At 33.3% G+C, this 23,745-nt stretch overlaps 1 protein-coding gene across 1 annotated transcript in view; it reads left to right on the plus strand.

Annotated features, from left to right (window-relative positions):
• The window catches only part of Stk31 (serine/threonine kinase 31), an 85,611-nt gene that overhangs the window by 45,192 nt on the left and 16,674 nt on the right, over window positions 1-23,745 (plus strand). The window contains exons 12-21 of the mRNA XM_047562128.1: window positions 6,752-6,931; window positions 7,531-7,647; window positions 12,442-12,561; window positions 13,897-14,028; window positions 15,573-15,674; window positions 17,303-17,383; window positions 19,373-19,498; window positions 20,091-20,216; window positions 20,404-20,490; window positions 21,826-21,975. Coding sequence (XP_047418084.1) covers window positions 6,752-6,931; window positions 7,531-7,647; window positions 12,442-12,561; window positions 13,897-14,028; window positions 15,573-15,674; window positions 17,303-17,383; window positions 19,373-19,498; window positions 20,091-20,216; window positions 20,404-20,490; window positions 21,826-21,975 — 1,221 coding nt within the window. The remainder of the gene's footprint in view (window positions 1-6,751; window positions 6,932-7,530; window positions 7,648-12,441; window positions 12,562-13,896; window positions 14,029-15,572; window positions 15,675-17,302; window positions 17,384-19,372; window positions 19,499-20,090; window positions 20,217-20,403; window positions 20,491-21,825; window positions 21,976-23,745) is intronic.

The raw sequence follows: 23,745 nt of genomic DNA on the forward strand, positions 1-23,745 counted from the left end.
CGAGTGGTGTAGGTGTGAAGCAACTTTAGAGTGTGTTATTAGAATAACCACCATATATGACCTGTAAAACAGAAGACTATATTGTACAAGTAAAAGCAGAAGTATAAGTTGTGATAAAGTGATAAAGGAAGTTGATGAAAAATAGAAAAACACTGGATAAAGCTAAAAATGAAGATCCTGATCATGTATTGAAAGAGTAGACTCTTAAATGTAGCAGTGAACACATGCCACTTAATTGTATGCTTATCATGGAATAAGCAAAGATCTATCACAGTGAACTGAAAATTGAAGGAAACTGAATATGCAACAGGCTGTTTGTAGAAATTTGAGGAATAGATGGCATTAAACTTTTAGAGATTTGTGTGGTACAGTTTTGCTGATGATAAAGCAATGGAGAAATTCATTGATTTTGATGAGGGTCATTGCTGATAGAAAATGTCATGCTAGAATGGTCCAGAATGCTGATGAAACACCACTGTTTTGGTGTTATTGCCACAGAAAAACACTGCTTACAGCTAATGAGACAGCCCCTACAGGATTTAAACGTGCCAGCAACAGAATGACTGTGCTAGGATGTGCTAAAGCAGCAGGCAAGTATAAGTATAAACTGCTGTGATTGCATTCTTGCTGTTTTAAAAGTGAGTTTCTTATCAGTCCATTATTCTAACAAAAAAGCATAGATCACCAGGGTTCTTTTCATCAGCATTGCAGGGAAGCTGAATTAGATGATGACTATAAGATTTTGTCATTCCTTGACAGCTGTTCTCCTTACCCTCCAGCTGAAATTCTGATAAATTTTTTTTGTACCAGCGATTGAACCCAGGAGTACTTAACCACTGAGCCACATCACTTCTGCACCTTTTTTATTCTTTAGTTTCAGACAGGAGACATGGTCTTGCTGAGTTGCTGAGACTAGTCTTGAATTTACAGTCCTCCTATATTAACCTCCCAAACCACTGGGATTACAGGCATGTGCCACTGTGCCTGGCTAAAAAGTAATGTTTATGCCATATACTTTCCTCCAATTAAACCATGTGACCAAAGTATCCTTAGATCAATGAAGACTAAATATAAAAATACTTTCTTATATTTAGCGCGCTAGCAGCAGTGAACAAGGTGTGGGTGTGGAAAGTAATCAAAAAGAGTTCAGCATAAAGAATGCCATACTATTTTCAGCATTTGGAACACCTTTTAAAGACATAGTTGTGCATGCTTGGTACAGACTCTGGCCTGTGACTGTATTCAGTCATGATAATGACAAGGTGGTGACTTCAAAGAATTCTGTCAAGTGAGGAAAAAAATGATGTCTGACCTTTCTCATGCAAAAAAGTATTCCTTTAGAGTCCTTCAGTAAGCTAAAAGTGAACACTGAAGAAGTTTTAATATCACTAACGAGTCTTCAGTTGTTCATTCATTGACCAATGATGAAATAACTGAAATAGTACTGAGTCCAGGTAATTGTCATAATAGGATGAAAATGGTGTTGTTAACACTGCAGAAAAAGTGCCTGGGATGATATGGTGAAAATGTGTGATGGGGACTAGCTCAGTGGCATTCATAGCAGAATAAGAAATCATGTTAGTTTATAACATCAAAGAGAGATTACTCCCACCTCCCAGTAGTGATTGAAATCAGTGGCACTCTTATGGAGCTACATCCCTAACTCTTTTTATTTTTTATTTTGAAACAGGGTCTCACTAAATTTCCCAGGCTGGTCTTCAACTTGCAGTCCCCCTGCCTCAGCCTCCCAAGTAGTTGGGATTATAGGTGTGTGCCATTGCTCCTGGCTTCAAAGAGAGATTTCTAAGACAAAAATCATTATTAATGAGGTAGATGACCCTAGAAGAAACATTAAACAAAACCTACCTAGCATAACGTCTTCTAATTTCTAGAGGACCCATTTTCTGATCCCTTAGTTGTGCCTGTTATACTAAAAAACAGTGCAGGGTAACTTTTTAAAACATAGCATCATAGGTGTTTGTTTTTGCTGTCATTTAACAGCTGATGAAGGAATTCTGGTCATGCTCTTGTGCTGTCTAGTCATCCCAAACTCACTGATTCTTCACTGTATAAAAGGTGTCTTTTAAAAAAAACAACTGTTAAATAACTTATGTGTGAATAACTGTAAGAAAATCATTGTTTAACACTGACATAAATGTTCAGAGTCAGGAATGATGCTGATGCTAAACTATGTATTTTCTTACATGAGTGGCTGAGATGGTGACTTTTTTTTCTTTAAAAAAATTCTTTATTGTTACACTATGATTATACATAATAGGGCAATTCATTGTGACACATTCATATATGTGCATAATTTGACCAGTTTCATTCTCCAGTACCTCCCCTTTCCCTCCTTTTCTCCCTCAACTTTACTGGTCTTTTTACTTTCATGTAGTTTCTCCCCTTTATTTACTTTTTTCTTTTTTAACTTCCATATGTGAGAGAGAACTTATGAGATTTGACTTTCTTATTCACTCAATGTGATGATCTGCAGTTCCATCCATTTTCCTGCAAATGATAAAATTTTATTATTCTTTATGGCAGAGTAAGACTCCATTGTGTATAGGTACTACATTTTCCTGATGCAGTCATCTTTTGATGGACACCTAGGTTGGTTCCATAACTTGTTTGATGTGAATTGTGCTGCTATAAACATTGAAGTGTTGGTACTGCCATAGTATGCTGCTTTCAATTCTTTTGAAGAAATACAACTGAGAAGTGAAATACGTGGGTCATGTGGTGGTTTCATTCCTAGTTTTTTGAGGAATCTCCCTCTGATTTCCATAGATGTACTAATTTTCAGTCACACCAATGATGTATAAGTTGTTCCTTTGTCCCACATCCTTGTCAGCCTTTATTATAATTTATATTCTTGATTGTCATTCTGTGGTGGGAGAATTTCAGTGCAGTTTTGATTTTTATTTCCCTGATTGCTAAAGATTTTGAAAAAATTTTTCTTACATTTTTTGACCATTTGTATTTCTCTAGAGAATTATCTGTTTAGTTCATTTATTAGTCATTATTGATTGGATTATTGTTAATTTTTGGTGTTAATTTTTTGAGTTCTTTGTATATAATCCCCTTTTGAAAGGGCAGCTGGTCGAGATTTTCTCCCAATCTGTAGACTTTCTTCGTACTTTGTTTCCTTTGATGTGCAGTAACAATTCAGTTTGATGCCATCCCATTTATTTATGCTTGATATTTCCTGAGCTTTGAGGAAGTCATTGCCTATGTGTTGGTATGGTGCCCCTGTGTTTTCTTCTGGTAGTTGCAAAGTTTCTGTTCTAATTCTTAGATTTTGATCTACTTTTGAGTGTACCTTTATTTAGGGTGAGAGAGAAGAATCTAGTTTTATTCTTTTATATGTAGGGTTGAGGATGTGGCTCAGTGGTAGAGTGCTTGCCTAGTATGCTCAAGTTTCTGGGTTTAATTCCTAGTACTGCCAGAAAACAAAACAAAACAAAAAAAAACCACATCATTCTTCTATATATGGTTATCTAGTTTTCCCAGCATTGTTTGTTAAAAATTTTATATTTCATCCATCATGTTTTCGGCATCTTTGTCAAAGATCAGATGACTATATCTGTGTTGGTTTGTCTTTGTCATCTTTTTCATTGGTCTTGGTGTCCTTGTGTCAATACCATGCTGTTATTGTTATCATAGCTCTGTAGTAAATATAATTTGAAGCTGGGTATTGTGATGCCTCCAGCATTGATCTTTTTGCTCAGTTTTCCTTTGACTATTGTGGGTCTATTATTTTTCCTTAGGAATTTTAGGACTTTGGGTTTTAGTTTACTAGTAAAGACTGTCATTGGTATTTTGATGGGGATTGTGTTGAACCTGTAGATTGCTTTTGGTAATATGGCCATATTAACGATATTAATTCTGCCCATCCATGAACATGCTATAGTGTCATCTATATTTCTTTTTCAGTGTTCTGTAATGTTCATTGTAGAGGTCTTTCACTTCTTTGTCTAGATTTATTCCTAAGTATTTTGTATTTTTGAGGTAATTGTGAATGATAATGTTCTCCTGATTTCTTTTTCAGGGTATTTGTTATTGGTATTTGGAAAAGCCATTGATTTTTGTATGTTGATCTTCTTCTATTCTGCTCTTTGCTGAATTTGTTTATCAGCTCATGTTTCTGTCTCCCCTGTATGTAAATAATTGTTTAACTGGATATAAAATTATTAGGTCCAAAGACCATTTTTCTTTATAGAACTTTGATAATGATAAACTGTTGTCATCTGATTTTTGCAATTTTTGGTATCAGTCTAATTTTCATTCTGTGATTTTATTTTTGGTCCCTCTGAAAGCTTTAAAATTTTCTTTTGACTTTTATTAAATCACACTATAACATGTTTAGGTTTTGATTTAATTTGAGTCAGTTCAGTTTTGAGTTCTTTTTCTTTAACTCTAGGAAATATTGGATACATATTTAAGAAGCTGCCCCAACTCCACACCACCTCATTGAATTTTTCTTTCATTCAGAATCTTCTGTTAGATTGATATTTAAACTTCTTTTGTCTTCTGCATATTTTAACTATTAGTGTTTTCTTTTTATCCTTGTTAGTGACTTTTTGGAGGTATCCTTGACTTATCCATCTACCTCACGAGTTGGTTCTCTAGCTGTATCTCTTCTGCCATCTAGCCAGTCCGTTGTGTTTTTTATTTTAAATATTATTCCTTTCATACCTATTATTTTTAGTTGGTTATTATTTATAAGTATCAGGTTCTATTACCAATATTTTTTTCTGTTGAGAATATTTGTTATGCGTATTTTGTGTTCTTACTGTTATCTGAGAATCTGTTACTGATTTTGCTTCCTTTATAAGGCGGCTTAGTTTGTTGTACTTCTCTCAAGGAATTTGTTTATTTTACACATTTCATCTTCCCCTTTACTCATCTTTAGGATTCCTTATTTCCTTGGGACTAGAACTACCTCAGTTCTGTGTTGTTGTGTAGATAGGGGATAACATGGTAGAAAGGCAGGGTAAGAGTGACATCCTGCACTACAATTTTTAAAGATTTCAGATGACTTTAGGGAATAGGAGTTGTTTTTTGGGGTGCAGAACTTCTGGTGTTGCATTTGGGGTTCAGCTATCGCCTGTCTGCTTCTTTCCTAGATGATCTTAGTCAGCATTCCTCTCTGTTCCTTTACCTTAACCACTGTTGGACATAAATGCTCCCATGTGTTCAGAAGAAATGGGAAGGAAAGAGAATGGTCAGGGGCTGGCCAGCTCTTCTGTACTAGTTATCAGTTTTTGCTGTGTCCTTATGTGGTGTAACCCCATTGCCTCTTGTTGGTGCTGCTGCTTTCCTGCCCAATGAAAGAGAGTAGGGTATATGAAGAAAGTTCTTTTATTCCCCAAGTTATTCTTTGCTGTGGTATAGGCCTTTTTTTTTTTAAGTTAAATGTCCCTAAATTTTTTTTTAAGTTGTCAAAGGACCTTTATTTATTTTTATGTGGTGCTGAGAATTGAACCTGGTACCTCAAACATGCTAGGCAAGTGCTCTACCACTGAGCTACAGTCCCAGCGTAGTGTAGGACTTATCACACTTGCAAGGACTATTTTTTAGTGGTAGGAATCATCCACTGTCTTTCTTAGGATTTTTCTGAGTTTTGTGGTAAGTTTTTTGGAAACTATCAAACTTCTCTCTTTTCTCTGTACCATTTTTAGGGTTTGATTCCTGGAGAGAGCTGGCAGATTGTGTTGGGTACCTACCTTGTCTCTTCCAGTTCTTATTTTTTTCTTTTCTATCCTTTTTTTTTTTTTTTTTAAACTGGGACATTTTAATCATAAATAATTGATTCATTATGTCATATTTATACAGGCACATGACATAATTTGATAAATCTCATCCCCCAGTATCTTACCTTTCCTTCTCCTTCTCCTTGCCCCTGATCGGCCTGCTCTACTATCTCCCTTCTGTTAATATTATTACTTTAATTAGTGCATTATAATTATATATATAAGTGGTATTATTGTAGTATGTGGACATGGTATAATTTAGTTGAGTTTATTTCCCATTACATCCATATGCCCTTCTGGCCTCCCTCCCTCTCGATACCCTTCTTGTACTTTGTTGGTTTCCTTTCTATTTTGATGAAATCCCTTTTTAAAAAAATTCCTTTCCCTCAGTCCTTTAAAAATGCTTTTAAGTATATGTATGTGTTTAATGTCTTTACTTGACTGGAATTATTGGTATGTTTTAGTGTGTAATATTTTTATTTAGCAATATACTGGGAACAACCATGTCAGGACAAACATTAGTTACTCTTATTTCAAGTCAGGGAAAAGAGGCCACTTTCTACTTTATTAAAAACCTAAGAATATAAAGCTTCCCATGTGTAATGAATTGACTTAATATAACTTTTACTATGGTGGTCCAAAAGTCACCTTTTAGATAGTTTTATGTTTTCATTTCTAAGTTTTATTTATAAACTTCTTAAGAATGGAAACTCAAGTACTGTTTTTCTGTCTCCATGCTTAAATCCTAACTTGACGTTAATAAACTTTAATATCTTTCTTTTTCTGGTTCTAGGGATTAAACTCAAGGATGCTTTATCATTGAGCTAAGTTTATGGCCCTTTACATGTATATTTTTTGTGACAGGGTCTTGCTAAATTGCCAAGGCTTACCTTAAACTTGTAATTCTGCTGCCTCAACCTCCTGAGTCACTAGATTACAGGTGTGTACCACCAAGCCTGGAAATAAACTTTAATAAAAAGAAATATTTCTCTTTGTAGGATTTATCAACCTCCTTAGAAGCAGTGTATGGACAGGGCAAAGAAGGAACCAATTCTGAAGAAATACTTAAAAAATTTTATGAGTGGAAGTGTGATAAAAGACAGGAGTTCACCAATGTGAGGAGTGAAACCGAGGCTTCTCTGCAGCATCTTGTAGCATGGTTCCAGAGCACCATGAAGGTAAAGAAAGCTCTTGTTCAGTGCCATTTGTGGCATAAAATGGGGGAAAAAACTCCATATGCATTAATCATAGCCTTTCTTTATTTAAAAGCTGACATGGTTTACTAATACTTGTCAGATTTAAATTTGCTACCTGAACATCAAGGTTCTTTATCAACTTTTAGTCAGACTGCTCCTTTTATTATTGTCAAAAAACATCATTTTGGTTTTGTTCTTGCTTTTTTTCTCTTACTTTTCCTCTGGATTGTCCTCTCACCTTTCTTAACCACTAATTTTATTTAGGTGTGGTACATGCATGTAACTTTCCTGTGTTTTAGGAGGATAAAGTACTTTTTTTTTCTCCTTGTAATCTTATTTCCTCTACATAAGGCTGGGTATTACTAATGCTTTTTTAAAAAATTTTTAAATTAAAAAAAATTTTTTTTTGGGCGGTGCTGGGGATTGAACCCAGGGTCTTATGCTTGTGAGGCAAGCATTCTACCAACTGAGCTATCTCCCCAGCCCATTCCTAATGCTTTGTTTCAGGTATAAGGGTAAAATGAATCCTAACTGAATGAATTAATTGAGATACTTCTTGTTTTTATTTTTTTGCAAATGAGGTTTTTGATCTGTCTTTGGAAGAATCACTGATTTCTGAAGACACAATTGGTAATATTGATGAAATCTTAGAGAAGACTGAGTCATGCATCTGCAGAGAGCTGGAAATATCTCTGATTGTGAGTATTGATATTCTTTATTATTACTTCCTTTGGAACAATGGTTTCTCTTACTTGTTAGAAAGTATTAACCAATTCTTTTGCTAGCTAGGAAGTATTTAGACTTGTCTGATCTTTCCTCTTGTAGTCCTGTTTGAAAGAGTAACACTTCAAGTTCTAATCCATATACAGTGCAAAATCTTATTCTTTTTTAGGGTGGTATTTTCACTTTAATAGGACATTTCACATTTTAAAAGCTAATGTTTAATTCAATGAAATCTCTCTTCATCTGTGTGGATCAGCTTTCTTTATCATTTGATTATTGAGTTCATCAAATATAGTAGTGACTTAAGAAGAGACTCCTTAGATTTTGTGAAAACTTAAAATAAAATTTGGGAGAGTTTTAGAAGTAGACATAGAAGATTAATTAGTAGTTCCCTTTCTCTATTGTGTATATTCTGTATTCCTGTATCAAATTAACCTATTAAGTCTCAAGTTATCAATTCTGTAAACATAGTAAATATTCAAATATTATTTCAAAGTTTCCATAAGTGGTATATTTGTGGCTCCATTTAAATTTTTATAGGTGCTCCACATCTGGGATGGTGGAACATGATGGGTTAAAAATTAGTTCCTCAGAAGGGTATTTTCTTTTTAGACCAACTTTTAAAATTTGATCTTTTAAAATATACATGGCAGTGAAGTGTATTTTGACATATGTACATGGAGTATAATTTATTGTAATTAGAATCCCATTCTTCTGGTTGTACATGATGTGGAGTTTCACTGGCTGTGTATTCATATATGAACGTAGGAAAGTTATGTCCAATTCGTTCTATCTTTCCTATTCCCAACCTCCCTCCCTTCCCTTCATTCCCCTTCATCTAATCCAATTAACTTCTATTCTTCCCTCCCCTGCTTATTGTGTATTAGCATCCACATATCAGAGAGAACATTTGGCCTTTGTTTTTTTGGGACTGGCTTATTTGATTTTGCATCATAGTCTCCAGTTACATCTGTTTACCAGCAAATGCTGTAATTTCATTCTTTGAGTTGTGTATATGTAAACACATTTTTTTTTTAATCCATACATCTGTTGAAGGGCACCTAGGTTGGTTCCATAGCTTGGTTTTGTGAACTGAGCTGCTGTAAACGTTAATGTAGCTGCATCACTGTAGTATGCTGATTTTAAGTACTTTGGTATATGCTGAGTGGTGGGATAACTGAGTCAAATGGTAGTTCCATTTCAGGTTTTATGAGGAATCTCCATACTGCTTTCCAGAGTTGTTGAACTAATTTGCAGTCCCACTAGCAGTGTGTGAGTGTACCTTTTTCCCCACTTCCTCGCCAGCATTTGTTGTTGGTATTTCTTTGATAATTGCCATTCTGACTGGAGTGAGATTGAATCTCTGTAGAGTGAGATTGAATTTCTGTAGTTTTAATTTACATCTCTCTCTCTCTCTCTTTTTTTTTGTTTTTGGGCGGTGCTGGGGATTGAACCTAGGGCTTCTGGCATATCCCCAGCCCTTTGCCCTTTGCATATCTCTTAATTGCTAGAGATGTTGAACATTTCTTTAAAAATTTTTTTAGTGGCAAATGGACACAAAATCTTTATTGTATTTATTTATTTTTATATGGTGCTGAGTATTGAACCCAGTGCCTCAAACGTACAAGGCAAGCACTCTACCGCTGACCTACAACTCCAGCCTGAACATTTCTTCATTTATTTGTTGACTGATTGTGTATCTTCTTCTGTGAAGTATTCAGTTCCTTTGCCCAATTGACTGGGCTGTTTGCCTTTTGTGTGTGTTAAGTTTATTGATGTTCCTTGTATATCCTGGAGAACAATGTTCTGTCTGAGGTGCAGGCAATAAAGATTTTCTCCGATTCTGCAGGCTCTCTGTTCACATTTAAAAAAAAATTTTCAGTTGTAAGTGGACACAATACCTTTATTTTATTTATTTTTATGTGGTGCTGAGGATTGAACCCAGTGCCTCACATGTGCTAGGCGTGTGCTTTACCACCAAGCCACAGTCCCAGTCCTCTGTTCACATTCTTGATTGTTTACTTTGCTGTGAAGAAGCTTTTTAGTTTGATACCATCCCACTATTATTGATTCTTGATTTTACTTCTTGCACTTTAGGAATCTTATTGTGGAAGTCAGTTCCTAAGTTGACATTATGAAGGGTTGGGCCTACTTTTTCTTCTAGAAGGACCAGGGTCTTTGGTCTAATAGCTAGGGCCTTGATCCACTTTGAGTTGAGTTTGTGCAGGATGAGAGATAGGGATTCAATTTCATGCTACTACATATGAATTTCCAGTTTGCCCTGCACCATTTGTTTAAGAGGCTATCTTTTCTCCAGTGCCTTTGTGTAGTAAGAGATAACTGTATTTATGTGGGTATGTCTCTCTGTCTTCTACTCTAATCCATTGGTCTTCAAGTCTGTTTTGGTGCCAATACCTTGCCCTTTTGTTACATAGCTCTGTGGTATAGTTTAAGGTCTGGTATTGTGATGCCTCCTGCATCACTCTTCTCAGTAAGGATTGCTTTGGCTATTCTGGCCCTTTTATCTTTCCAAATGAATTTCATGACTGCTTTTTCTATTTAATGTCATTGGAATTTTAATAGGCATTGCATTAAATGGTAGTATGGCCATTTTAACAGTACTGATTCTAGAGTATGGGAGATCTTTCCATCTTCTAAGGTCTTCTTCAGTTTCTTCAGTGTTCTGTAGTTTTCATTGTAGAGGTCTTTCACCTCTTTTGTTAGATTGCTTCCTACGGTATTTTTTGTTTCTTTGTTTCGTTTGTTTTTGTTTTTGTTTTTTGAGGCTATTGTAAATGGGATAGTTTTCCTGATTCCTCTTTCAGTCGATTCATTTTTGGTATATAGGAGCACAATTGATATATGGGTGTTTATTTTATATCCTGGTACTTTGCTGAATTCATTTATGAGTCCTAGAACCTTTCTGGTGGAGTGTTTTTTTTTTTTTTTTTTTTTTTTTTTTTTTTTTTTTTTTGTGGTGCTGGGGATCGAACCCAGGGCTTTGTGCTTGCAAGGCAAGCATCTGGTGGAGTTTTTGGGTTCTTCTCAATTAAGATCATATCATCAGCAAATAGGGATAGTTTGAGCTCTTCCTTTCCTATTCGCATACCTTTAATCTCTTTCTTTTGCCCCATTGCTCTGGCTAGAGTTTCAAGGTCTTTGTTGAACAGAAGCGGTGAAAGAGGGCATCCCTATATTGTTCCAGATTTTATAGGGAATGTTTTCTATTTTTCTCTATTCAAAATGATGTTGGCCTTGGGTTTAAGATACATAGCATTTACAATTTTGAGGTATGTTCCTATTATTCCTAGTTTTTCTAGTGTTTTGAGCACGAATGGATGCTGGATTTTGCAGAAAGAAAAATGCTTTCTCTGCATCTACTGAAATAATCATGTGATTCTGGTCTTTAAGTCTGTTGACGTGATAAATTACATTTATTGATTTCCGAATGTCAAATGAACCTTGCATCCCTGGGATGGACCCCACTTCATCATGGTGGACTATCTTGTTAAAATGTTTTTGTATGTGATTTGCCTGTATTTTGTGAAGAATTTTTGCAACTGTTTATTGTGGGTATCGGTGTTAAGTTTTCTTTTTGATACGTCTTTTGTCTGGTTTTGGTATCAGGGTGCTACTAGCTTCATAGAATGAGTTTGGAAGGGTTTCCTCCTTTTCTACTTCATGGAATAATTTGAGGCATATTGGTGTTAATTCTTCTTCAAAGGTCAGGTAGACTTCAGCTGAGAATCTGTCTGATCCTAGGCTTTTTTGTTGGTAGGCTTGTGATGGCTTCTTCAATTTCATTGCTTGAAAATGATCTGTTTAAATTTTCTATGTCCTCCTGATTCAATTTGGGTAGGTCATTTGTTAATGTCTTCATGAGTTTCTCTTTTATTGGAGTGTAAGTTTTCAAAGTAGTTTCTGATTATCACCTGTATTTCAGCTAGTATCTGGGGTGGTATTTTTTTTATCACAAATTTTAGTAAATTACTAAAGTAATAATCAAGAGAGTGTGTTTTCTCTTTGTCTTGGTTAGCTTGGCTAAGGGTTTGTCAATTTTATTTTCAACTAATCAACTTTTTGTTGATTTTTTTGAAGTTTTTTTGTTTCAGTTCATTAACTTAAGCTCTGATTTTAATTATTTTCTGTCTTCTCCTGCTTTTTGGTGTTGATTTGTTCCTGAGGAGCATTTTGTAATCTTAACATTGCTCACTAGGATTCTTACCTAGTTGTTCAAGCTGCTTTCCAAAGTCTGATTATGCTTTTTATTTTACTTCTTTCTTTTCTACTTTTTGCACTATGAACAACTGAATTTCCCTCTTGTTAAATAGATTTGGTTGGTTTTTGTCAGGCGTAGTATTAGAAGTGGTTGTTTTTTTTTTTTTTTTTTTGCCGTGCTGGGGATTGAACCCAGGGCTTTGTGTTTGCGAAGCAAGCACTCTACCGACTGAGCTATCTCCCCAGCCCCTTAGAAGTGGTTGTTAATAGATGATTTCTCAAAATGAATGTTGACGTTCTAAATATTGTTTCTTTATGTAACATTCTATTCCATACAGCTTCAGGAATAATATGTAGAGTAATAGGAATAAAATTTTCCATTAAATGTCTTTGATATCAGTCTTCTGTATTGAAAAAAATTGTTTTTGAGAAATAATTTAAAATGAATATAGTAATTCAAGGTGTAATTTTGAAGTGTATGTATTGTTATTATAGGTTCTAATTATTTCAGCTACTCTCTCATGCATAATTCCACATGTCATTTTATTTAGGAGCAAGGTGATGCAGATAAGGAGATCATTTTAAATACCTACAGTCAAGTACTACAGAAAATCCATTCAGAGGAAAGACTCATTGCCACTGTACAGTCCAAGTATAGGAACAGTGCTGAGGTTGGATTTTGTTTTCTCTTACTGTTCTTCTAAATTGATACTTTGGGTTTTTTTAATATTTAAATTTTTCTCAAGTAGTTTAAATCTCGTGTCAGTTAATTATTTATTATTACTGGAAAAGCAATATAGCCATAGTTAGAAGGCATATAATTGAGTTCACTATAAAGTAGGAATGGTGATTTTGTTGACATAATATATGCATATGTATGTATTTATATACACCATATGTATGTATGTATTTTTTTTTTAACAGCTGGGATTGATCCCAAGGTTGATCTACTACTAAGCTACATCTATAACCCTTTTTATATTTATTTTGAGAGGTTCTTGCTAAGTTGCCCAGACTGGCCTCAAATTTGCTATCTTCCTGCCTCAGCCTCCCAAGTGGCTGGGATTGCAGGTGTGTGTTACTGTGTCTGACTAAATGCATTTTTTATTATGTCTAACATCTTTGATTTTCTTATGTACTTGAAAATATAATTATAATCTCTTATCCTAAAAGAGTGATTCAGTGTTTCCTTTTTGGATAGAGTTACCCACACACATACACACACAACATAATGCTTTATTACATTATTTGAATAGTATATTATGAGCATGAATGATTAATGATTCTTCTGTTGTGGCATTTTGAGTAAATAAATTATCATTCCTGTATAGAAGTATAATATTGTCTAACCTTTCCTATATGTTGGACGTTAAGGTACCTTTTTTTCCTGCCATAAAATAAAAAACAAATTTTTTTTTTTTTGTACCAGGGATTGAACTCAGGGCTGCTTAAACACTGAGCCACAGCCTTTTTTATTTTTGAGACAAGCTCTCACTAAGTTGCTTAGGGCTTCACTAAGTTGCTGAGAGTGGCTTTGAAATTGTAATGCTCCTACCTCAACCTGCCAAGCCACTGGGATTACAGGTGTGCACCACTGTGCCTGGCTATAATTTTTGTAATTTCTCAGATTTCTAAAGTTGTAATTCCCAAGTTACAATGCATGAAAATTATTAAAACTTAATACATACAGTCAAACCACTTTTGGGAAAGATTGTTTCAGTTTACATCTTCACTAGATATTCCAGAATGAATTCATATTAACAATGTATGTCTTAGTTGAAGTATTACTTTTTACTTTGCTATTTTGAGTGCTGAAACAGATTTCTTGGAACGTGGATAATTAGGAAATAAGTTGGTACCATTGTCTTGTTGAAAATTACAGAATTGTCTTAGCATTTTAGTCTTAACTCAGTCAACTCTTAGAAAAGTAATAAGTGGTCAGTAAGCAACTGTTAATATTGCTGTCTGTTGTATTTGAAAATATGGTAATTCTTTCTCTTACTTAGTTTAAAAAGCAGATTATTGAATGTTTAAATAAGAGCCCCAGTGTGGATCATTTGCTGTCCATTAAGAAGACATTGAAAGGCTTAAAAGCTCGACTAAGATGGAAATTGGTTGAAAAGAATAATTTGGAAGAAGTAAGGAAAAACAATAGTTTCTAATTGAACTCTATTTATACTTCATTTTGCTAGGGTTTTATTCATAAAAATCATACATAAATATGCTCTTTAAAATAAGAGAGCTATTACATTCACATTTTTATATACTTTAGTTTTTTTGTCTGAGTATATAAATAATTGAGACTACTTTAATAGTGTGAACAATTTCCCATATAAGTAAATGTTCTTGTATTCTCTTTTTTTCTTTTTGCCATGCTGGGGATTGAATCCCAGTGTGCTGGACAAGTGCTCTACCACCCAACCATATCTCATCCCTAGCTGTAATTAAGTGTTCTTTAAAAACATTTTACATGGCTAACTTGGTATTTAGTAACATGAACATTTTGGAATAATTTTTAAAACTTTTTTGCTTTGAATTGTTAGACTATTATAGTATAAACCTATTGCATGCAGTTGTTAAATAGGGTACTTCTGCAAAGGTATTATTTCGTCATATTTTTAAGATCATGGTGTCTTTTTGTTTACTTTTTTAAAATAAATGAATGAACATACTATTTCTTTTTTTACTTTCTTTTTTTTGCTACTGAGTATTGAACAGAGGGTTGCTTTACCACTGGGCTACATCCCCAGCTCTTTTAGATTATTTCTTTTGAGGCAGAGTCATAATAATGTTTCTTGCCAGTATTTTAAGTTGTTTTCATATGATAACAGAACTGGAGGGATTAGGGTCTTCTAATCTCAACTAAACTCTTTAGGCTTGAAACATTGTGAGTTACCTGGCAATTCTCTCTATTCTCCTGAGGATTTAATATTTTTACCAAAGGACTCTATTATGGCAAAATCCAACTTGATTATATCATTTCCTCTTCTGAACACTTAATTGGGAGTGGAGTGGTAACTATTCTAGAACTAATTTCATGGTTTAAAAGTTTACCAGTATTCTGAACTGTGAGGAAGTTTTTGTTAGTCTAATTTTTCAACATTTGGAGAAAAATATGTAACTTTTAAAAGTATATGTATCTTTTAAGGTGATTTTTAAATTAAAACTTCATTAGAGTTTTACAGAGTTATTTGAGTCCTGCATCATTTTTCCTGTAGTAGATCCTTCACACATTCACTATTTTTTTTCTTTTGAAAGTTTGGTTTGTTGTTTTTTTTCACCAAGTCTTATGTGAAAAACAGTTCCAGGGAATTCAATTTTGATTGCTGTTCTTAATGTTTATTTTCTGATTGCAGTTGGTCATCTTTATCTTTGAGAAAATCTACAGCAAATTAGGAGACAAAAACCTCTGTAATTTATTTTATCTTTATTGATTATAATTCCTTTCTGCAGGTTTTAGAAAAATCAGTGTTAGAATAAACTGATCTAAGTTACTTTAACAAGTATTATGATGACTTTAACAAGTATTATGAAGTACTGAAGGATACATAGATACATATTTATCTTATCTTGTCTAAAATTTAACTAATTTTAAAATTAAAATTGAAATAATTTTGTAGGAAGACTTATTTTCAGTCTACTTAATGAGACTGTAAAACCATTTTTTTCTTTCTAATTAAAGTCTGATGACCATGATGGATCTGAAATTGAAAAAATAAAACAAGAAATTACTCAGTTGCGCAATAGTGTCTTTCAGGAAATTTATCATGAGAGGGAAGAATATGTAAGTATTTGATTCTTTGAAATTTTAAATCAGATTTTACTCTAGAAATTCAAATAAATATTCTGTAAAATGGACTATAATCACAGGGCCAGAGGTGTTATCTTGGCATAGAAATGTTTATATGAATTTAGAAATTGACAATGCTATGAATGAAACCTGGGGCCTCCCATATGCAGGCAAACACTTTATCACTGAGCTATATATTGGAACCTTTTCTCAAGACTATCTTAAGTAGTTGCACAGTGCTGATTTGAAGTTTTATGTTCATTTACATGATATTCTCTATATTCTCTTTTCCGCATTCTCATTCAGGAGATGGCATCCACTTATTTGAATTAGAGATGTTTATTTTTTAAAATGATAATTTTTTTTTTTTTTTTTTTTGCAGTGCTGGGGATTGAACCCAGGGCCTTGTGCTTGCGAGGCAGGCACTCTACCAACTGAGCTATATCCCCAGCCTGAAATGATAAAATTTTAACTGCAGTTTTGAGAAATTAATTCAGTGAAATTAATTCATGACAGAATAATTCATAACCATTATACTAATGTGGAAATTACAGGAAGTTATAAAAAAGGCAAAAACATCACCATAACTTTCTCACTCAGTGATAACAGTAGTAATCACCATTAACTTTTGACTTCCTTTTAGTCTTTTTTCTGCTTGTTTTCACAATTGAGATTATAGTACACACACACACACACACACACACACTTGGCATCTTTTTTTGTTTAACATAAAGCATAAGAATTTCTTAAACCTATGTGATCATCACTTTAGCATAATGTTACAATGTAAACATTAATGGAACAACATAATTTCATTGGTGAATGTAACATGATGAAACTACCTAGTTTTTTGGGAAAGTTAGATCTTTGAGTCATTTACTCTACTCCTGATATCTGTTATCTTGTAAGAATTAGTGTATTTTCTCTTTAAAAGGGAAATAATATTGTATTTTATGTCAGGGATATTATGGAGAAGTCAATTTACAGTGCTTTGAAAATAAAATGCTATAAAATAATAGACATTTTAAGTGTCATGCTTTAATTACCAAACTAATCTGACTATATGTAACACCTTAGGAGTCTTTGGATAAAATCTACAAATGTTTAGAAGTTTTTCTTAAACATATGACATGATTTTCCTTTTGTAAGAATCTTCAGTATTCACATTTGCTTCAAAGTGAGTGTTGCAGAGCTACATATTTATTTTTTGTCTCAGGATTTTATGATTTTTTTTCCTTCTAAATGAGACAGCCATTATTTTAAAATGCTACCATGTTCTTAGTATTTGGGGAAATAATGACAGTTTATTATTCAAAATGGTGTAGTATCACACTTTTTTTCATTTTATTTTGGAAATGAGTGTGAACTTTGACCTTAGGCTTATATGTGTATACAAGGCATAAAATTGGTAATTAAGTTTTTCTTCTATTTGTAACATGGTAATTTGGATTCACAGTATCACTTGGTTTTTGCTTGGTATTTCTTAAAGTAGAAATCAAAATCAGTGATTGTATATCTTATTAGATATGTGAAAAGACTGATGCTGATATGCTTTATTTTCCTGAAAAGGAACTTGTCACATGTGTTGATCTACAATAAAAAAAATGTATTTTTAATTTTAGGAGAAGCTGAATAGCTTGGCACAGAAATGGTTCCCTGAGCTGCCTCTGCTTCATCCTGAAATAGGATTACTTAAATACATGGTAAGTTTTGTTTCCTCTGAGAATTACTACTCTGCAGAGTGTAGAGAAGTGATAATATTCAGATTGTATATCAATGTTAAATTTATAGTATCCTTTCTATAAAAATGTTTCTGATGAACATTTTTGAAGTATTGGAACCTTTTCTCAAGACTATCTTAAGTAGTTGCACAGTGCTGATTTGAATTTTTATGTTCATTTACATGATATTCTCTATATTCTCTTTTCCGCATTCTCATTCAGGAGATGGCATCCACTTATTTGAATTAGAGATGTTTATTTTTTGAAATGATAAATTTTTTTTTTTTTTTTTTTTTTTTTTTTTTTTTTTTTTTTTGCAGTGCTGGGGATTGAACCCAGGGCCTTGTGCTTGCGAGGCAGGCACTCTACCAACTGAGCTATATCCCCAGCCTGAAATGATAAAATTTTAACTGCAGTTTTGAGAGTTAATATAAAAACAGGATGCTGTTAGCCATGAGGAATTTAAACCCATTGTGTTTTTCAAGTTAAAGCAGGCTGGGAAAAATTTAAGGTAGAGTTGTTGAGATGGGTCTGGTTTTCTAGGCAGGCAAGATTCAAAGGCTGAGAGATTAACATATTAGACCTGGGTAGTATGGAGCAGGATTGGTAAATTCTAGCTCTCAGGGCAGAATCTATTACCTCTCTGTTTTATGTTGTCTGGTAGGGTTGAGGAACTAGATGAGGTACAATTGTTAGTTGGTATCTACTGGTTCTAGGACCCCCCACTTCATTCTAAATCCAAGATTTTCAAGTCCCTTACATAAAATGGCTTAGTATTTGCATGTAACCTACATCTATCCTCCAGTATACTTTAAATCATCCTAGATTACTTATGATGCTTAGTACAGTGTAAATGCCATATAAATAGTTGTTACACGGTATTGTTTAGGGAATAATGACAATGTCTGCGCGTGTTCAGTGCACACTTTAAAAAATCATTTTCAAGTTACAGTTGAATGCACAGATGTGGAATATATGATTATGGAGGGCCAATTTTATTTATGATTGTCATTTAATTTTATAATAGCTTAAATATAGTTCAGAAAGGATGTTTGTTTAAACATTTTCATAAATATATAAGATCAAAATTTCTTAATTAATATAAAGTCTTTCCAGACTGGACTTTAAATAATATGAGTTTTACCTGCAACTTTGCAACTCTAGTATAGAGACTATCTCATATTCTACAGGTGAGTGATTATGTATGCCATACAGGCCTTGAAAATTAATTTCTAAAAATATGTTAATCTGCTTTATTGTAGATCATAAAAGGTTTGAATCATGGTTTATGGAAGGCTTTAATGATTTTAAGATGTTTAATTGGGAAGTATGCTCAGGATTCCTTTGTAGGTTGATTACATGTATTGTGGATTACTTAAATATGCTAATGACACTTAACTAGGAAATACTCCTCTGACCCTTTTTACTATAAACTGCACCATAGTAAAATGATTTAAAATGTTAATTGTCAGATTTCAGTGTGAAAAATTATTCCTTTTAAAAAGTTGCAGAAATATCTGGTAGAATTAAAATATTTGAAAGCTTATTTTTGAGGACTTCAGAGGTAGAGTTGTTAGAATTACTTGATAGCAGTCATAATCTTTAGATTTCTCATTTCTGTTCTACAACTACTTTGTCATTATTTTAATATTTTGCAGAAGATCATGAAGGTTTTCAAGTAAACATTAGGTTTTCTTGGAAGCCTATCTGGTTAACCCTTGTCATTTCTAAGATCTGTTCTAGAACTGTAGCAGTGATTATTATATGGTGATTACACTGTGGGCAGGAGGAGTTTGAGTTAGAAACTAGAAAAAAAATGTAAAAACCTTCCAACATTTTGTTTTTTTTTTTGTTTTTCTAGTAGGATTGATGATGTTCATTCCATTTAACAGCATGTAGTTAACTATGTTGATGATTTACAAGTGATAGGCATTTTTAAATTCTTCAACTATAATAAAAACTTGTACCTAGAACTCTGGTGGTCTTCTTACTATGAGCTTGGAACGAGATATTCTTGATGCTGAGCCCATGAAGGAACTTAGCAGCAAGCGTCCTTTGGTGTGCTCTGAAGTTAATGGACAGACAATTCTTTTAAAGGTAATTGTTTAAGTTCTGACTTGTGGGAGTTTCACAAGTTGGGAAGTGATGGTGTTACTTTTCAGGAAATAAAAAACTCACCGTTTATAAAGTATATAACTTGACTGGCATGATGATTGTTCTTTGAATATGGTTGCCAGAATTAATTTTAGCTTTTATGTTTCCTTCATTTTCCTAAGTAGTATCTGTGGCATTCATTGCTTTTTCCCCCCCCCCGATTAAGTTATTAAAAATAGCCTTTTAAAAATTTGCTTTATTTTTAGATTTCTCTTCAAAATATCTGCTATGTCGCCAACACACGCGCCCTACTTAATTTCTTTTGTGATGTATCTGTGACACTATTGAGTTAGGTTTAGTTGCGACATATAATAGAATGTATAATAAGCTATAATATGATAGAATGTATAATAATGTAGAATTATTTTTCTTTTCATAATTATAGTATTCAAAGCAGAAAAAGTAGTTATAAAATTAGAAAATTAAATGCAATCTAATTTATTTAAAATTATTTATTATGTTTAAGTTGGAGTGATACATAATTAGAGTGGGATTTTTAATATTGGTATTACCAGTGTCTCTGTCTTGATACAAGGGCTATTCTGTGGATGTTGACACAGAAGCCAGAGTGATTCAGAGGGCAGCTACCTATCACAGAGCTTGGAGAGAAGCTAAAGAAGATTCAGGGTTACTGCCATTGATATTCCTGTTTTTGTGTAAGGTAAAGTTGTTATGCTTATCTCTTGTAGAAAACATTTTATTTATATTAAGTTTTGGTTCCAAGTTTTAGAGCAATAATTTATTCCTTCTAAATAAAGCTTAAAGTTATCTTATAGAACTCAGTGTTTAATAAAAATATGGTGAACAGTATTTAACTGTGAGTCCACCTTCTCTGTTTTGCTTCTTAGTCTGATCCTATGGCTTATCTGATGGTCCCATACTATCCTAGGGCAAACCTGAGTGCCGTTCAAGCCAGTGTGCCTTTAACTTCAGAAGTAAGTCATAACAATTTCCATGGATATATTGATGAGAAAGTAACACCTTATATTTAGTATCAAATATTTAGATCATCCCACTTGTGATATTGTGTAAAATTTTGACTTGAGTTATTCTAATTTAATTATCACATCAACTCTGTGATGTGACATAATTCTGTTATACAAATTAGAAAAGAGAGGCTTAGATTAAGTGACTTGCAGTGTCCCTCAGTCAGAGAGAGAGTTGGGACTTGAAATATGGGTATTCTTGGTTCCTGATCCCAAGCTTATAAACTATTAAGCTATACTATATGTAAATTGCCTAGTATACAACTTAATAAGTGCTTAAATGTCAACTTTAATTTTTATTATTGTAATTTTAAAATTAGTAACAACAAAAAGGAGGCCTTCATTCTTCCTACCTAGCAACACTATTTTTAGTCTCTTCCAGTTGTGTTACATGGTTGTCATTGTCCTCTAAATTTTCTTAGACATTTTATAATGTGTATATATTTGTATATTTTTGCAGTCATAAACACACAAACATAAAATTAGATAATCAAGACTTTATCTGGCCTTTATACTATTTTTTAACCTTTTTAAGAATTGGTGCATTACAATTCACCATTATAATTACATTATAACTAATGTAATTATAATTACATTAATAGTAGAGTTTGCTGTTACATATTCATACATGCACACAATAAAACAATATATTTTGGTCAATATCATTCCCCATTCCCTTATCTTTCCCTTCCCTTCTTCCTCCTCCCTAACCCTGATCTACTTCCTCTGCTCTTCTGGTCTCCCTTCTGTTTTCATGAGATTCTCCGACCCTTTTTCCTCTCTAGGTTTTATATATGAAAGAAAAACATATGACCCTTAACTTTCTGATTTTATTTTGCCTAATAATGCTTTCAAGTTCCATCCATTTTCCTGCAAATGACATAACTTCATTCTTCTTGATGACTGAATAAAACTCTATCATGTATATGTACCACAGTTTCTTACTTCATTCATCCATTGACAGACATCTAGGCTGGTTCCATGATTTGGTTAGTGTAAGTTGTACTGCTATAACATGGATATGCTTGTGTCACTATAGTAGTATGCTGTATTCTTTTTTTTTTTTTTTTTTTTTTGCGGTACTGGGGATCAAACTCAGGGCCTTGTGCTTACGAGGCAAGCACTGTACCAGCTGAGCTATCTCCCCAGCCCTGCTGTATTCTTAATAAAGGCTTATTTGGAGAAAATTTTACTCATTCTGAAACAGTCTTTAATAGGGAAAAGAGTCATATATTAAAATGATTTGTCTATTTTCTAACCTCTTGTCTGTGTACTTACCTATAGGAAGCTTTAAAGGTTATGAAAGGTGTTGCTCAGGGCCTGCATACATTGCACAAGGCTGACATAATTCACGGATCACTTCATCAGAACAATGTATTTGCTTTAAATCGTGAACAAGGAATTGTTGGAGATTTTGACTTCACCAAATCTGTGGTAAAATATCATAGTTTTATAAATAGGTTCTAGACTTTTATTTAATATTACTAGACAGTAAGTCAGCATTTATGCATGATATAGTAACTTATTATAGGACCTGTGCTTTCAGTTATGGTGTGTGAGTAGTATAAGCAATTACCTGTTTACAATCAGGTGCTAGAATAAGAGTTTCCAAGTTTTTGCATTGTATATTTTAACCATAAATATTATGAGCAACCTGATATTACATTACATTCAAAAGCATTAACAACATAACAGTTAATTATTTTACCATCACCTGGAAATATTCAGTCACTAAGAAATATACAAGAACTCCTCTTTGCTGTGTCCCCTCTCCCCCATAGATTAAATTTTAAAATATTTACTTTGCTATTTTTAATTTATAATGTGTACTTGTAGAAGCCTGGTAACTTTGGGTTTTTATCATTTAGTTTAAATTCTGACTCAAATACAGTGACTGTTAATTTGAAGCCTTAGAGTGGGCAGTTAGCAGAGATAGCAAAGATCAGACAATTAAGAGCATGTTGTGAAAATTTTTTTTATAGAATTGGCAGTCTCAAAATACACATAATCATGAGGGATCAATTTCCTCTTTATTTAAATTGACAAATAAAAATCATATTTAATGTGTATGCATGATATTTTGAAATATGTATATGATGTGAAATGACTGAATCAGCAATTCCTATTTTAAATATACCAGCTTTATTGAGATATCATTCACCTCTTATAAAGTACGCAAATAAGTATTAGTTTCTAGTACCTTGATAAAGTTGTGCACTGATCACCACTGTCTACTTCTAGAACATTTTTTTATTATTCCCAAAAGGAAATCCCATACTGATAAGCAGTCACTATTCATTTCTCCCGCTAGTCAGGCCTTCAGATCAGCTAATATGTTTTCTGTCTCTATGGTTTTCTTATTCTGGACATCTATATAATTGAAATCATACAATGTGTAGTCTGTTGTGATTGGCTTATTTTACTTAGTATAGCAATTTTAAAGTTCATCCATGTTACAGAATGCATCAGAACGTCATTTCTTTTTATGACCAAATATATTATTTCATTGTATATACATATCATTTTGTTTATTCATAAATTGACATTTGAGTTTACACTTGTTGGTTATTATGAATAATGTTGCTGTGAACATTAATGTACATGTTTTTGTGTAGCTAATGTTCTCATTTTCTTTGGGAGGAGAATTACTGGATAATGTGGTAATTCTTTCACTATTTGAGAAATCAAACTGTTTTTAAGAGTGACTATAATATTTTACATCCTCATAAGCCATGTATAAGGATTTTAGTTTCTCCATGTCCTCGCCAGCTTTTATTATCTGATCGATTCCCTTTCACTTTTATGTCATAATGTTTTGTACTTTGGTCATCTGCAAGTTGTAGGATTATGCCATCAGTGTATCTGTAGTCCAGTGGCTTTCATATGGTAGCTTAAACAGATTAGAAAATGAAAATTTAAAACTGTAATAAAACAGGATTTATACAGATTAATTTGGTAAAATATTTATTTTATCATATTCATCTGAAAATTGAGAAAACATCCTGAGAAAGATGACTGAATTCTGAGTTTTAAAAGGTCCTCAATATTTTTTTGTTTTTATACCAGGAATGGAACCCAGGGTTCTTAACCACTGAGCCACACCCCAGCCTTTTTGTTTTTTCATTTTCAGACAGGGTCTTACTGAGTTACTTGTGGCCTTGCTAACTTGCTGAGGCTGGCCTTGAACTTATAGTCCTCCTGTCT

The sequence above is a fragment of the Sciurus carolinensis genome, chromosome 8 (assembly GCF_902686445.1).
Source record: "Sciurus carolinensis chromosome 8, mSciCar1.2, whole genome shotgun sequence".
In the NCBI taxonomy this organism is placed as follows: domain Eukaryota; kingdom Metazoa; phylum Chordata; class Mammalia; order Rodentia; family Sciuridae; genus Sciurus; species Sciurus carolinensis.